Below are 17,865 nucleotides of genomic sequence, written 5' to 3' on the forward strand. Positions count from 1 at the left end.
AATGCAGTATATGTACTAAAATAAACTTAAAAATTATGATACTTCTTTCAAAAGGCTTAAAAAGTTATATTATATGAACACAATTAAATACTCCTGGTATATTGAAACTGATTTCAAGGGCTATACTATAATAGATTTTAACATGAACACATAAAATGTTAATAAAAAGATTCATTATTAATGAGGACTTTAAACTTTTAATGAATTTTCCCTCATTTGACTCTTTCAAGTATTGATCATTCTACAAGTTTTAAAGTTTTTAAAAGAAATGTTGGATCATGTCTTCAAGCTGCGAAATACCATTTCATAACACCTCCCTTAAAATTAAATCTGGAAAGCCTTGTCTTCGCCCTTTTTCACCTCCTTCAGAAAAACACCCCCTTGGTAAATCTTTTGCACGCCAATTTCTCTTCGGTTGGTTAAATTTATTGGTAATGAAGTTGGGACACTGCCAGGGAAAAGGAAATGTGATTTGAATTCTAAAGAAAAATTTTACCACAACCCCCTTCCCCTTTTCCTCCCCTTCTCAAACACCCCTTTTAATTACTTTTTAAATTAAAAAACAAAATATACTTCCACCTTACTTTAAAAGGTTTCGTGATTATTTTAGAATTGATTGTTAGAATAGCTACCCCTGGGACAATGCTAGAAGTCCAAAAGAGTTTTTAAGCCAACGAATGAGATAACGCGTTGATAAAATTTTTGGATCCACTCCTACCTTCCTTCCTGGTTTACAGGGTTAAATTATTTTGACATTGAATCATATTAGTCCATGTCGACTATTTGGAACAAATAAAAAGCGGTCACTTCTGATATCGATATACCTGCTTCAAGGACTTTATGACTACATACTAACTTTGATATAATGCATTGACAAAGTTTTTACAGGAATGTGCAGCGACAAAACACGACAGAAAAAAAAACATATTTCATTCGCTTACCTTATCTTTTGGCATCTAGGGTTTAAAAAATGATTGGACGCTTTCTTGACCTGATACCAAATTTCAAGTATTGAAGCCAAAGTATGTTTTCTTACTTGAAAAGATTCTCTAAAAGTTATTTTCATTAATTTAAACTTGAAGTAGGGGAGAATATATCAACAGGGATGACTACACTCATGAAAGCGAGGCTACTAAATCGGAAAAAATGATCATAACAAGTATTGCAAGATAAAATTAATACAAAAAAATTATAAATCGTGATTTTAAAAATCTTTTTTAACCTAAATCTCCCCAATGGCTAGGGGAAAGCAACTAGTAGTAAAAATAATCCTTTGGTAATTGGCATTTAATAATCTACTTTTGTTATAATCAATAATTCTCATATTACCTTCTTATTAACTAAAGTAGCTTTCAAAGGTATTACACAGAAAGATTGGTAATTAGGAGAAGAGTTACTTTAAACATTACCAACGTCGGTAGGTTTGACAAATTTTGTAAATATGTACATACAAATTAACTTGCTCTAATGTGACCACACCCTGTCAATTACTAATTATAATTCTAGAAATAAACTTGCTATAATGTGACCACACCCTGTCAGTTATTAATTATAATATTAGAAATAAACTTGCTATAATCTGACAACATCCTGTCAATTACTAATTATAATTCTAGAAATAAACTTGCTATAATGTGACCACACCCTGTCAATTACTAATTATAATTCTAGAAATAAACTTGCTATAATGTGACCACACCCTGTCAATTACTAATTATAATTTTAGAAATAAATTTGCTATAATGTGACCACACCCTGTCAATTACTAATTATATATCTAGAAATAAACTTGCTATAATGTGACCACACCCTGTCAATTACTAATTATAAACATAGAAAAGCTCTCATGGTTGATCAAACAAACATTATAACAAATCAAACATAAAAGCAAAAAAATAGCTTTGAAAAACAGCAAATCCAGTTGTTCAATGGGATATAAACTAATCCTTATTTTTGGCATCGCAATTAAAGTAAAAAGTAGGATATGAAGATCAGATTATCTTCAATCGTTCACTCCCTACCTGTGAATCAACCAAAAAAGAAAAATATAAGCACCAAAAAAACTTGAAAAAAAGCGTCTTCTTCAAAGCATTCCTCCATAGCTACAGCCTTCTTATAGATAGTGTCTAATAAAGAAATATACATAAATATTTGCAATAAAAGCTTTGTTTATAATTTTTGCTACATATTAGTATTTGTTGCTTTATACGACAATTTATTATGAGTTAGGTGTTAGAATTTATATATGTGTTGCAATATAATTGGGGAGTATTACAAATATCAATGCAAAACTTAACAGAAAATAAGGACATTTATGTCCATAATAGGCATTATGAACATTATAACTTTTAAAATTATCACTACGATTTTATTTTTTAGGATTATATTTATTTTAAATATAATTTAAAGTTTTTCTTTACTATCATTAAATGTCTGCACTGTAATTGTTATTAATGCATATAGAATATACGTGAATATTATGACAGGGGAAAAATTGGCATAAATTTAGGTGGCTATTTCCCCTGTCATTTATTGGTCAGTTCGTTTATCCAGTAGGAGAGGAGGAGATGGGGTAAAGGGGGAGGAAGGGGGAATCGTTATTCCAGCCCTTGTAAGATCCAAGTAGTAATAAATCCATTTTGTTATCATATGTTTATTCCCCTTCTGTTGAATAATCTACATTACAATGAAAAATGAGTTATAGATTAGCTGAGCAAATAATAATAATAATAAAGTTTGATGTATAATGTGTCCTTATGTAACGAGCACACGGGTTTAGGAATAGGTAAAATACTCATTTACAAGTTTTAACTCTGTGTAGTTGGTTGGGGCATTAATTTCCAAGTTTTAGATATTTAGCTTAATTGATGATATCATACTGTTATATAATCTTTGCACTCTTCGCAGGATTTTGATAATAAACACTCACACACAAAGCAGTAGATAGGTTTTGCATTTATTGCTTTTCTTAATTTTTTATTCATAATACAGAAAGTTGGGATAAATTAGTAAAAATCACAGTCAAACCAACGGATCATAATTAACTTTTTTTAAAAAGTTTTTTGCCTTTTCCTTATCCTTTGAAGACTAAGAGTTGGTGATTTACAAGCATCCAGGAATATAGGCATAGGTAAATGGGAGTTTAAAAATACCTTAAATTTTATTTCCTTACACTCAAAGTTATGAAAAGTATGTTCAAATTCTCATTTTTTTACTTTTGAAATTTAGGAAATAATAAATTATATTTCATTGACCTATCCCAATATTCCTGAGAAGCATGTGTTATGCTAATTTTATTTTTCATTTGTTATTATTGTAGAATTTGTTAGTTGGCATTTGGTTATCTGATATTCTTATAATTATTGTTTATAATTGGTAAGTCAATCAGAATATCATTGGTGGAACAACTCGTTTTTAGTTACAGCTACTCTTAAACATTCCACACTTTCTGTCCGTCTGTCTGTTTGGTCTAACCGTACAATGGAAAAAGTGATTTTCTCCGCTGTTCTGATAAAAAGAAGATATCTTTGTTTAATACTTTAAACTTTATTAATGAAGGATGTTGTCATCCTTGTATTTATCTGATAATTTTATATTATTATTAGAAGCTTAGCCTCTAGTCTCTAATTGATCATCCCCCAATTTGCCTTATTAAAATTTTCCAGTATTTTCAGAAGCGAACTGCTCTCTTAAAATGCATGTTTTACAACTGAACTTACTCTGATTCTTTATTATATTCTTTTAAACGATTTCTCTGAAAAATATGTATTTGTAACTCACTTTGTCTGTCCGTTCGTTTATCATGGAAACTATTTTTTTTTTTATTGAGAAATGTGAATATCTTGGCTGCAATATAAGGGTTTTGGAATATTTTAAAGGGCCTTACGGACATACGGTCATTTTGAATGGAGTATTTTCGTAATTAAAAAGTTTTTCTTGCATGACTTTATAAGAATATTTAGCATATTTCATGTAGTAAGCATAAATACAAAAGTGTGTCCAGGTCAAAATTTTTATATTCTTTAGTTTACTGTGGTGATACAAAAATCACAAAAATATTTCGCAAGGAAGATGACGTCCATAAAAAAAGCAAAACTGTTTGAAATTATAGGCAAAATATAGGTCAACCATTAAGAGAGAGTGAGGAAAGAAGAAAGATAAAACCAAAAGAATAGTATATATAGGAATAGTTATTTATCAATGTATTATAGACAGCTTTCTATGGATATTAAAATCATAATATCAAAACCAGTTTTGTTAGGACCTAGGGTCGAAAAACCAAACTAATTTGTTTTTAAAAATTTCGTTGAAAATTGTATGTTATACGATGCGGTAGATGATTTTTCAGAAAGAGAGAACCGGTTATAATCCAGTGGATATTATTCGGGTTCGCAACCATACTGGAAAAAAGTCTACTTGGGAAAAAATTGAAAATTTTGTATCACCTTGTTTTATTTCTATTAAAGTTAAATCACGCTTCATTTGTGTTTTTATTTTTCATAGGAATAAAACTTTTTAATTGATAACAATACAGTTTTTGAATATATAATTATATATAATTCTGGTTGATAATAGTTATTTCTCGTATCGTATTATAAACGGCTTTCCGCGGATATAGAATGTACAATTATAAGATTAAAACTAGTTTTTTAGCCCCGAGGTGCCGGAGGCACCGGCTAAAAAAAACTGGTTTTAATCTTATGATTGTACATTTCTATATTCGTAGAAAACTGGATATAATACGATGCTAGACATAGTTTTTTCGTATTCATGAGAACCGGTTTCTGTCCACTGGATTCGAATGAATACGAGAATAGTTATTTCTCGCATCGTATTATAAACGGCTTTCCGCGGATATAGAATGTACAATTATGAGATTAAAACTAGTTTTAATCTTATGATTTGACGTATGAGGGGATGTACAGACAGACTGGAATACGAGTATAGAGTAGCTCCGATACAATTTAATAATCAATAATCTAACAAAGTATTTCTAAAAAATACACATTTATTAAACAATTAAAACTGGTTAGAAATAGGCAGATTAATGGGATTATTATTATAGGATATATTTAATATGATATCTATTAAAGGCTTGGACGTCCTGTTTCTTAGTTAGGTAAGAAACGACGTACTTGAACACGTGGGAAATATAGATACCGCCAGCCTAGACTTATAGGCTTGTATCTAACCGAATGCAGACGGGAGGAAGCGTATTCACTCTTTGGCCTGCAACAATCAACTAGCCCTCAACACAGCAGGATGGAGTATGGTGGCGGTTACAAGTGGAGGTCTGACTCAGCCAGAGAAGTATAGGAATGTGAACAGGGATAGGGATACATAAACTTGGGTGTTGATTACCACACTTGCCCCCTCTGAGGGAATATGAAATATTCCCTCACAGTTGACCTGCACGCCGGCTTCTGCGGGTTGATGTGGTACTCGCAGGTTCTTCGATTGCGGCCATAGCCCTCTCTACGATATCCACAGGATTGGGTTCAGCGGGAGTAGGATTTTCTGGAGCTGCTGGAGGCTCTGGAGCAACAGCATTCTGGAGGGCTAACATGCCCTCACAGGGAGCCGTGGCTACTGGATCTTCAGAGGCAGCGCCAGCCTGCGGATTAACAGGCAGATCAATTCCAGATGGAAAGAGCTCACTGATTTGAGCATCGAGCTCTGTGTCACTGTTTTCCTCTGCAGGATCCAGGACCTCTGGATTGCCTTCTCTATCGGTGGGCCTGTACTCATCAGAGCACTCAGAACCGCCATAATGGGAGATCAGCTCAACTCCATCATCATCTGGCCGGGGTACGTCCCCAGCGGGAAGAGATGCCTCTATGGTTGCCACATTCTGCCCAGGTACATTCATTACATTACAACGAGTATTAATATATTTAATTACCCTGTCAGAGTTTTGGTCCAACAGTCGACTAGTGGCCTCAATAACCGTGGTCATTCGTGATTTTAACTCAACGGTCGAGTCCTCAGAGACGGTGCGAATTTTGTCGCGCAAAGTTTTGCGGTTCCGCAGTAATTCTGCGGAAATTTCAATAAGGCGCTTGCCATGTTGTATATATGCTTTCTCAACAAATGAAGCATTGCTAGCAATTTTAGTTTCCAGACTTCTCTGGAAGGGGAGAAGAGCTTCCTCCATTGCTTCTTTTACAGTGGAGGATAGGACTTTTTTCCATTCCTCAGCGGTCACCCAAAAAGCCTTAGGCTCACTTTTGCTTTCTGCTAATGTCTCTTTCTTTTTAGGGGGTAATGGAGGCGGTTGAATTTCCACCTTAGCCTTTTTGGCTACTGGGCCGCCGCTGCCTGTTGGTGTTGGCGGACGTTTTTCTACCGCTTTTGGGGCAGATTTTACGGCGACTACCTCCAATTCAGGTGAGGCACTACGTTTTGGTGGCGATTCCACCCGATTTTTTTGCGGTTCCCCTCCCCTATTTTGTTCCATTAGAGGCCTGGTTCTAGGCCTGGCTTTATCGGAATATTCGTTGGCTTCTAAGTTTTTAGCCTGCCGCAATTTTTCTTGCAAGTCTAGGAGTTCCTTTGGAACATCTTTTCTCGCGGTGCGGTAAACGTGGATTGATTTTGAGACACATTGCAGTTCACTGAGGTTTTCAGGGTTGCGCGGCGGTTTTACACGCGGCTGATACCTGTTTTCATCAGGTTCATAGTAGGCTTCCTCAGGGCCGCCCTGGGGATAGCCATGATTGCTGTCATAGTAATAGTCCTCTTCATTGTAAAAGGGTGCCTCTTCATATTCTCGACGGTATGAAGAGTGACCGGCCCCATGGGAGTGGTGAAAACCCCTTGAAAAATTCCGCCTGGGATATCCTAAAACAGAAATAATAAACTTAAAATTAAGGGTCATTAATTCCTTATACCGAATAAGGAAATATTTTTACAAAGACGACCTTTAGGGACGACAATTTTATAGGTATATATGCTTGATACAGGTCGTCCGTTTTTGAGGGGATTAGTTTTCCCCATTATTTGTAAAATCCCGCAATTCGTGTGTTTCACTCGTACCTCCTTCTTTGTACGCGTGAATTTTGGTGCAGGCTAATATGTAAATGATAAAAGCGACGCATAATAACGACCCTATTCCTGTAAGGATGGCTGCTACTACAAGTACTATATGATACCAAGTACTGGATAGAAAATCAACCACCTTATGATACGTTTGAATAAACCAGGAGTCAGTTATTTTTACTTCAAAATTATTGGAGTCTGCGGCAAGTTGGCTGAGGTATAATTCCTCGGCACTTTCTGAGAAATTAGTTTTTTCTAGGCTTTGCCAAGAATGATATAGAAATAAGCTAATCGGTTTATCCATAAGATATTGATTTACATTTAGTATTTGCATACCCTGCCCTTGGTTACCAAGGAATTTTCCTTGGTACAAATGTAAGAAAATTGGATTTTCGGCACATTTAGTCGGGGTTAAATGGGTGGTATTAACCAATCTGCGTGAAAATGGTGATATTCCCATAGTCTTATTATTGATTGAAACCGAAAAATGATCCACAAAACAGGGTAAATTTTCTCCCAAAGAAACATTAATTTTAAGACTATCGCACTGTATTACTAAATCCAGCTCACCGAGCGCCCTAACTAGTTTTTTACGATGAGTCTGAATACTGCTTTTAGACAGAAAATGGTTCTGTAAACAGCGAGTTTCGGGGACAATTAATTTGTTATATTGTTGGTAGGAATAGAAAATCTCTAGTGGTAACATGTCATCTTTTTCTTTAGCATTTAAGAGTGGGAAATATGGTTTTATAGAATTTGTGAACCATACCATTAAGTTATCAATATTAGTTTTGTAATAAAATAATTCGGGAATTAGACTTTCAAAATGTTTTTTATCTTTAAGTTCTAGTGCTAGAGTAATTTGGGGATCGATCACTAGATATTTTTGGGCACCCTGTTCTCCTTCAAATGTAAACAATGAAATATTAAAGATGTCTACCGTTCGCCAAGGAGAAGTGAATTTTTGTGCGCTATCAGTTTTATCATCTGAGATAATTCTATCGTAGCCTATTCTCAGATTGTGATCTAAACAATTGTTTCCCACCCAGTGACTGCCCAGGTAACAGCCCGCTTTTGTTTGTAATAATTCAACAGGCTCAGCCTGGACCCCTATTTGTTTTTCCTCAAATGTCCCAGGGATAAAAATGCCGTTAATGTTTACGCCGTTCCCCTCGCAGGCGGGGTCGATGCCGTTAAGGATGTTGTTGGGGTAAGTAAGTGTCCCGTTTACCAGGAAACGCGTGTATGACATCTGGTGTTCATACACTGAGACTGATTTCCCTTCAAAGTTAAATATTTTAGTTTTGGACATGGTGTAACAGTCTTCATAAGTTACGAGGTTCGGTATCTCTACAAGTGCTGGAGCAGCGAGATGTATGTGGCTATATCTGCCACAATACCAGTAATGAGTACTGGTTCGGAGGTGGCAACGAATTCCAGGTATAATTTTTCTTTCAACCTTTTGCAGCAGGTGAAATTGTTTTTGTTCAATATTAGTAATATTAAGAAACGCAGCGCATTCAGAGATTTTCAAACGCGGATTTTCGTTTGCTACACATTGAGTCGCATCTATTTGTATTATTTCGGACGCATTTGATTTTGCCAAAATAATAAAAAGCCCCAAGAATCCCAAAATAAATTTACCTCGAGCTCCTGGTGCCTTTGCCAAATGATGCTGCATTTTATTTTTATGCTTCTTGTTTTTCTCTGAAATATGTTAATTAGTTAGTTTTAACATATATTTTTTTTGTTTATTTTCGTTATTATACATACGTAGATTAAGCTATATACATTTGCCACCTTGGTTTTATATAATACATTTATATACATTTTATTTCTTCCTTTTAATTGGGTTATGCAGTCCGATTTGGACATGTATGCGGTTATCCCCCCCTTGTGACCTAGTTTTTCTTTCTTCTTCTAATATATACTTGGGTACTATGCTTTGTTTGTTAACGTTAATAACCTTTTCAGGGCTGGATTGTTTGGGTCTTTGTGCGAAGAAAGAAGCCTCGGACGGGACGGTTTCTTCCAAGAAACTATTTTCGACGTGAATTTGAGGACCGGATGACCGATCTGCGCCAGGGGGTTCTTGGTCTTTGGGCTGTGACTCAAATGGTGAGTTTTTTTCCATTATATCCCCTCCCCCATCACAATCCACCTCCCCCTGGGGTAAATCCTGACTAGTTTCAGGGTTTCTTTCTATAAAATCGTCACCATCGTTATCTAGGTAGGTAAAATCGTCATTTTCCATACCTTTATTATCGTTTATTTCGGTTTGCCCGGTATTATCTATTGTTAAGGTTATTTCTTCAGACGGGACGATTTCCTCAATAGGGAAGACGTTAAAGGAAAGTGTTTCCCCCAATAATTCTATTTTAGAATCTATTTTCCGTATTTTATCTCTACTAACAACTTGGTTAGTTTTTATTGGATTTGATCCAAAGGGACTGAGCTCAAAAAGGGCCTCTGAGAATTTTTTTGTTACAATAAAAGGACCCCCATAGAAAGATTGCAATTTTTTACTGACCCCTATCTTGACTAGGTTAAAAAATGCAAAGACCACGTCGTTAACGAAAAGGGGAGATGAAGCCTTCCTAGATTTATTTTGAAACTCTAAATAGATCTTAGATTTTTTGGAAACCTGTGCAATAATTTCTTCCAAATTTTTTAGGTAGTTCAAGTAAGACCTGCAGTCAATGTCCTGCCTTTTCTGCAAGATTGGAGAAAAGAAATCGAGATTGAGAGTTGGTTGTCTGCCGAACATAAGGTAATATGGCGTATACCCCGTTCTTCTAGACGTACTAGAGTTAATTACAAAAGTGGTCAAAGCTAATTTTCTTGCCCAGTCTTTACTTTCGAATCGGTCATCGGATCTTAGACCTGCATAAATGCTTTGATTATGCCTTTCGCATGGGTTACTATTAGGGTTTCTTGGGGGAATAAGTTTAGTTTCGATGCCTAGTTCCTCCATAACTTTTTTGAAAACTTCCCCAGTAAAATTTGTACCCCTGTCACTTCTCAATGACCGAAATAAGCCGTAGATGGGTACCACCTGTTCAAGGATGACCTTCACCGTGCTTTCCACGGTGGCGTCCTTGATGGGGTGAGCGATAATGTACCTAGAGAATAGGTCAACCAGGATAAATATGTAACGGACATGTTGTCCTTGAAAATAGTTAGGGGTTAAAGGACCGATAAGGTCTACGGACACCTGGCCAAAAATCTCGTGACTAATGGCTGAATGGGTGATAGGTTGCTTGTGTTTAGGTACCTGCCCTATTTTTCTTAGGCAGGTAATACAATTTTTGATGCGTGATTCGACAAACTTATTAATTCCTATAAGGAAGAATCTTTCATTTATCTTGCGTGTTGTTTCGTTAACCCCCTTGTGACCTATACTATTATTATGTGCCAATTCAAAAACTTTATTATATAATCCAATGGGTACGACGGGTCTTTCAATGAATGTTCCATTGCTAAGAGGTTGTCTAAATATTAGAAGTCCTTCCATAACGTATAAATGTTCTATTAATTTAAAAAGGACCTCTTTCCGGCCGGTTAGTTCAGCTTTTTCAAAGCTCGACAACTTCTTTTTTTCGAATATCCACCTACGAATTTCAGATAATACTTGATCTTTTTGTGTTTCAGATTGCCAAACATTGTTCACACCGACTTCCGAAGCCGAATGTAACTCAAAAATCTGGTCTTGGTATGGGCAATCCTGTTCATAAGGATCCAAGGTAAATGAGCTAGTACATTTTTCACAATCGGTTTCCTTATGTTCTTTGCATAAAAATTGCCCTCTAGATAGATTGTCGGCATTGCAATGGTCCCTACCCTTTCGATGAATTACTGTAAAGTCAAAACTTTGGATGAAGAAAATCCATCTCAAAGTTACACCATTTATTGTTCCTTTTTGCCATTTTTTGTAATGAACTAAGGAAATCGAATCTGTACGCACAATAAAGTTTCTGAATCTTAAATAATGAAGAAAGGTTTTAAGAACAAATACTAGACATGCTAATTCGCCTTTATAACTTGGATAATTTTTCTCTGCCCCGTTACATTTTTTGGAACATATTCCAATAATTCTTTCTTCCCCCCCCTGGTTTTGGCTGAGAATTCCAGCGAAATAACTCGTAGAAAAATCTACGTCTACTATAAAGGGGTTAGGATTATCCCACTGGGGATAGCCTTTACTTATAGAATTTGAGAACATATTTATGAAATTTTCCCAATCTTTTGATAGGGAATTGGTCCATTCGATAAATTTATCGTTTCTGTGTTCGTCTAGGGTACAAGAATTTTTTGCATAGGATGGGAAATAGGCCCTATAATAATTGGAGAAGCCCAGGAAACGCTGGAGTTCCTTGCCTGTCCTGGGCCTGCTCCAATTTTTAATTTGTTCTAAATATTCGGGGTTCATTTTAAGTCCTTGGGAACTGACTATATGACCTAAATATGTACATTCGGATGTGAAGAATTTACATTTGGCTAGATTTAACTTAAGTTTTGCTATTTTTAGGACTCCGAAGAGTTTTCTGAGATGTTTCAGATGTTCCTCAACATTCTTTGAGAATATAATAAGATCATCAAGGTAAGATATTATAAATTCATATAAGCCAGGGATAAGGGTTAGGACTCTGTCCATCAAGTGGCAGAAAACACTTGGCGCGTTACACAGTCCGAACGGCAGTTTCTTGAAAAGATACTGCCTGTTAAGGGCTGTGAACGCTGTCAAGTGTTTACTTTCCTTCGAAATGGCTAGCGCATGGAATGCGCTAGTCAAGTCGAGGGTGGTAAATACATTACCAGTGCCTAATTTTTCTAAATTACTAGAAATCAGGGGAAGGGGCCAATTAATTTTTCGTGTTACACTATTAAGCGCACGAAAATCGATAACGAACCTAAGCTTGCCTTCCCCCCCAGCCGTTGGTTTTTTCTTTACCGCAAAGATTGGGGAGGACCACTCGCTGTAGCCCTCCTCAATGACGCCCCCCCTTAGCCAATTTTCAATTTGTTCTTTTAATTTGGCTTCGTATAATGGGTTTAATTGAATGTTTCTAGCCTTAATAGGTTTAGCCCCGGGGATCAAGTCTATTTTATACTGTAAGAGATCGCAGTTACCGATATCGGCATCGTCAACCGAAAATATATCAAAATGATCAAGGCATAATTTTACTACCTTTTCCTTCATCCCTGGGTTATTTTTGATAAGATCACTATTTTCTAAGTCTAATTTTTCTTTAATGAATTTAATTCTTTTAAGAAGTGTAGTTCCTGACAATTCATTTATTTGATAAATACTTTTATTGCAGGAATTTGGGGAATCTGATTCGAATTCAAAGCAATATCCAACTTTAACGTTATCCAATAAGGTAATATTTTTTCCTGCTAAATTGACAAAATTTACCCAACATTCTCTCTTTTCATTTACATTATAAATACCCTCCATAAGCATTAAGCCGTTCTGGCTTGTCATTTTAGAATTATTTGGGGATATATACAGCTTCCTATTTTTCTGATGAATAGGAATTGTTATCATTGTTGTATTCCCCCCCGGCAAGAATGTTGTTTTCCTTGCTAATTTTACGCATGTTTTATTTTGTTTTAATGTCCCAGTCCCCCCCTGGTTACTCCAATTTATTCCCGGGATAAGGGAGTTTTGTTCCGTATGAACATTATTTGTAGGAATTAAGGGTATGTTTTTACTTTCTTCAACTATATTAATTGTTGAATTTTCTATGGGGATTTGCTCGCCAGTGGGGAGCTCAAAGGAGAACTTATCTAGTAACAAATTAATTCGATTAACTTTGAGAAATTCATATCCTAGATTTATAATTTTAGACGTCGTTTCAGGGATATAAAACGTTTCTTCGAATATTTTATCTGACCCATCAAAGCTGAATTTTAAACTCACGTGTCCTATGATATTTACTGGTTTTAAATCTACAGACAGAGCGCTAAGATTGGCGGGGGTGAATGTGATTTTGTTATCATCTAAGATTTCTTTAGAAATAAGGGACCTAAAGTTGTTTCCTGTGTCCACTAAAGCGTGTTGCAGGAATTCCCCCCCCACGGGATTAAGAACTTTTAGTTTTGCACAGATAGGCATTATAAAATAAATTATATTTTTAGTCGAAGCCTAAGATGCATATTTTCCAAGATCCCCACCTCAGCGGTTAGACGATGGTAATCCTCACACAGAGACTTCCTGTGTTCCAGGTATAGTTGTCTGTCGAAATTTCTCAAATAATGAAATGTTTTAACAATATGGTTAATTGTTAGAATAATTTTATATAACTTTCTGGGTTTCATTAAGTTTTTTATTAAGCGCTTTTCAGCTCCAGAAATTTCTCAATAAGCATGAGAATGTTGATAGTTCTAAAGAAACTACTTAACTTTAATACGGGTCCTTATTTATATACTTGGATATATGATAGAAACCTATCGGAATAAGACTGAACTAAAAAGTTTTAAAAGATTGAAGGGCTACAAAGTAGCTTAAAAATAAGTGTTCAGCTTGCAACTAACAAGACATTAAAAACAGACTGACTTATTTTTTGACTTATGTCTGTATTTATACAAAATATAGTGTCATTAGTTAGTATCTGATTCACGATACAAATAATTTAAGGTTAGCGCTAAATTATAGCTTAAAAATTATTAGATATGGCTAATATAATAAAGAGGGTCAATGATGACTGGTTTATTATTCTGATATTGTTAGTATTTATACTTAATTTTTCCACCTATGGGGTAGAACAAGTTTATATATTTACTAGAGTATAATTAATGCTGAAATCAGCTTAAAAAAATAGGATGTGGTTTGTAGTAACTGCTTTGATAGTAACTGGCCTCGATTAATAATGTGCATTCACTTTTATATAGACTTTTTATTCCACTGGTAATCCTAGCGGAAGCTAATAGAACTAACTTTATTTCATTCTGCTAGTAATCCTAGCGGAAAATAATTTAATCAAAATGTTTTAAGATTTTATTAATCGCATCTTAAGCGATTAAAGATTTTAATTTTTAAATGCTGCTTGATTGCAGCTCAAAAATGAGTAAATGATAACAACAAAGAACTGAAGGACAACTGAATTAGATTTGGAAATTTGCTTGTATTTATACAGATTTTCCATAGACCCCCCCCCTTCTTAATCTTATCATTTACTTATACGGACCGCGGTAGCATTCTAGGCGACATCTTTCGGATACATAATAAATTAAATATAGTTCTATTATTGTCACTGTACAAAATGCAATAATATTTATCCATATGGATAAGTTATTATACATAATTGCTGAGATATTTCAGCTACAAAAATCAGAGGCTAAGAGTGAGCAACTCTCAGATAAAATTGATACTGAGGGTTCAACTCAAAAAAATATGTTTATATACAGATAATTCGCTTAAGTTCCCCTAGCGGTTAAAAATTGAACTAGAATGTTTTAGATTCTACTATATATACATTCAAAATATACGATATTTACATTTTAGATAGGTCATGCGATATTAAAAATAAATACTACTAAATAGAAAATAGGTATTCACTTATTAGCTTCTTGATAAAGACTATTAGATTTTTTAAAAATGGAAATATTAAGTGCATGTGAAATGCTCCTCAGGTTACTTCCCTATTTCCCCCAATTTCCTGTATCAGCTACATTTGGATAGGGAAAGGAGGGGGAGGAGTTTATTTTGTGTTGCTTAGTCAGACTTAACAACAATAATTTGTTTTATTTTTTCGCGCCAAAGCATTGCTTGGCAAGGGATATTTGATATTAAGGAATTTGCAAGCTTAGCTTGGCATGGGATATTTTGTTTATCTTTCATATCAAAATATGAAACTCATTCAGCAAATTTTTATTTTCTGGGATAGGGACAATTAATATCGCATAAATCCACTTTTACATTTAGTGGACGTGATTTTTAACAATCGCTTGTACATATTTATCTATTTCAGATTCTTCGCTGGCTTCCTGATCCATTTGGTTGATAGTTTTACGCGCATACTGCTCAGGTATTTTATTACTATTACTTGGAGCTTTTCTAGGCGTGAATTTACTCCGTGTTTTACCAAAGCGGGACTCCGGATTTGGGGGCTCCCCAGCTTTCTTTTTGTTGCAATTTTGCACTACATGGCCAGGGATATTACAATGCCAGCATTTAATATTTTTACTCTTCCCATTAAAGGCTCCTATAACGCCCTCGATTTGATCCCAAGCAATAGGATCGTCTTCATGATCTACCCAAGAAGGAACCTCGTCAGGTTCTTCGGTTAAGTTTTCCTTATACATTGCCGTGTTAGTGGGGATATTATCTTCGATAATGCTGATTATGGGTTGTTTTTTCGTTTCCGCAGAATTTTTAGGTAGGAACATTTCCATGGCTTGAGAATAGCAAGCCGAAAGATTTTCCTTGCTAATATGGCCAGACCCATCCCAGTTAACGTATCTTTGTCCAAGATTAATAAGTTTATTCAAGTAAGCGTTATAATCGTCCAAAAATTGCATACTCTCAACATAATTGGCCATGTCCATGGCAAGGTTGGTATACAGCAGATTTTTGCTAACGTTAAGATAGAATTCCTTCCACTTCTTTTTAGGTATGAGGCCAGGATTCATGAGTTTGAACACCCTAAGTTTGTTTTCAAAATAGGTGTCAAGGGGTTGATTAGTCTCCTGTTTTAGGTTGTAGAAGTACTGAGAGGCTACTTCTGGATCCGAGAAAGGAGTGACCAGCCTCCTAATCATCAGGTAATAACTTAAAGCAGATAAGGCCTGATTTCTTTCAGGCGTAATTAAGTCTCCTAATCGTTCCCCTCTAGAGTCATAAATTCGCTGGTATAAAATATCCTTAAAAAGAATTGGGTCACAGATTCTGTATGTCTTTGCAACCCTCCACATATTAGAAAAGAAGTTATCAAAGTCAGCCCTACCGTCCCACCTAGGGGCATCCCTCGCAAAATCGGAATCCCATTTTTGTCCCTTAATAAAGCATTCTTTAATAAAGTCATCGTCGGCGGCGCTAGTTGTTGCCGTTGCGGCTGTGCCTGTGTTGGGCGTATTTCTTGTAGAGGGTCTTGTTGCTACATTGGGTGCAGACCTTGTAGGTCTACGGAGGGGTTCTAACGACTTAATCCTATCAGGGATAAAGGGAATCCTTTCTAGCAAGGTTTTTTCATATTCCGTTAGAGAAGTTTCTCTTACATTCATCCAATTGTCATTATCCGCCGGACCTATAAAGCCTACAATTGAATAGGCCATACAACCTGGGGCTGTCATCCTATCCTTGGCGACCCATTCAACCACGTTTATCTTTTGCTGGACCGATATACGGTCATAAAAAGTGGCATTAATTGAATCATCACCTATGGTGTTAAAATGAGTCATGTTAAGACTTTCGTTTAACGTTTTTTCCGCAAACAATGGGCCAAGATTTCCGTCCGCTGGGAGTTTTGATACTCTGCGTTTTAGATCTAAAATGTCGGTGTCGGCTAATAATCTGCGATGTGATTCTGTGTCCTTAAACCCTGCCCATTTTGTTTCTAATTCGAGCTGCATAATCTCGGATTCTTGTTTTATTAAATCTCTATAATGTGACGAATATTCGTTTAACTCATCATTTAACGCTTCCGATATGAGATCTTTGATTTTTTCAGGGGAAAGCGGGTCAGCCTGCTGCTGCTGCTGCTGCTGCGAGGTACCAGAGACGGCCGGAGCCGGCGGAGGCGGCGGTTTGGTTTTATCAGTATCACCTTTCTTATCGGTCATGGTGCTGGAGTGTAGTGTTCGTTAACACTGATTTGTCTACCACGAAACTTTTTAAGAACTTGGGAATATCCCTTTCTTCCTGTTTTAAGGAGAAAATATGGAAATGTGTGAAATTAAATACTAGTGTGAAAATAAAAGGCGGGTTCCTTTTTATCTTTATTTGGCAGTTTGCCACGAAATAATTATTATAAATATTCTGTAACAAATTGTTACTGTAAACCGTTTCCGTGAATAAACTTAGTTATCAGGAAAATATTAATTTCACTTTGCAATCGAAGCTACTTTACAATTTAATTTTGTCTGTACGCTAATTATCTAAACCTTCCCCCCTCAAAAAATGAGTGGTAGACAAGACTGCGCCAAAATGACGTATGAGGGGATGTACAGACAGACTGGAATACGAGTATAGAGTAGCTCCGATACAATTTAATAATCAATAATCTAACAAAGTATTTCTAAAAAATACACATTTATTAAACAATTAAAACTGGTTAGAAATAGGCAGATTAATGGGATTATTATTATAGGATATATTTAATATGATATCTATTAAAGGCTTGGACGTCCTGTTTCTTAGTTAGGTAAGAAACGACGTACTTGAACACGTGGGAAATATAGATACCGCCAGCCTAGACTTATAGGCTTGTATCTAACCGAATGCAGACGGGAGGAAGCGTATTCACTCTTTGGCCTGCAACAATCAACTAGCCCTCAACACAGCAGGATGGAGTATGGTGGCGGTTACAAGTGGAGGTCTGACTCAGCCAGAGAAGTATAGGAATGTGAACAGGGATAGGGATACATAAACTTGGGTGTTGATTACCACAGATTGTACATTTCTATATTCGTAGAAAGCTGGATATAATACGATGCTAGACATAGTTTTTTCGTATGGATGAGAACCGGTTCCTATCCACCGGATTCGAATGAATACGAGAAAATCAATTAAACTTAACTTTCTATATTTTTGCTTAACTTGAACTTTGCTAACCTTACTAGCGGCTGCGCGCTAATATCTAGGTGCTCTGTATTCGAATGGTACTG

The 17,865-nt window shown here is 35.8% G+C and overlaps 1 protein-coding gene across 1 annotated transcript; it reads left to right on the forward strand.

The window, feature by feature from the left end:
- The first annotated feature begins 5,098 nt into the window (after nucleotides 1-5,098).
- Nucleotides 5,099-17,644, forward strand: LOC145316925 (uncharacterized). Its single transcript, XM_080157753.1, has 11 exons — nucleotides 5,099-5,859; nucleotides 8,341-8,478; nucleotides 9,013-9,156; nucleotides 9,713-9,808; nucleotides 10,690-10,781; nucleotides 11,567-11,638; nucleotides 12,360-12,419; nucleotides 13,180-13,266; nucleotides 15,012-15,068; nucleotides 15,739-15,804; nucleotides 16,710-17,644. Exons 1-7 carry the CDS (start codon nucleotides 5,830-5,832, stop codon nucleotides 12,403-12,405), a joined length of 618 nt encoding a protein of 205 aa, XP_080013879.1. The 5' UTR covers nucleotides 5,099-5,829; the 3' UTR covers nucleotides 12,406-12,419; nucleotides 13,180-13,266; nucleotides 15,012-15,068; nucleotides 15,739-15,804; nucleotides 16,710-17,644.
- Nucleotides 17,645-17,865: the final 221 nt, after the last annotated feature.

Source organism: Acartia tonsa, chromosome 4 (assembly GCF_053477335.1).
Source record: "Acartia tonsa isolate MP-2025a chromosome 4, ASM5347733v1, whole genome shotgun sequence".
NCBI lineage: Eukaryota > Metazoa > Arthropoda > Copepoda > Calanoida > Acartiidae > Acartia > Acartia tonsa.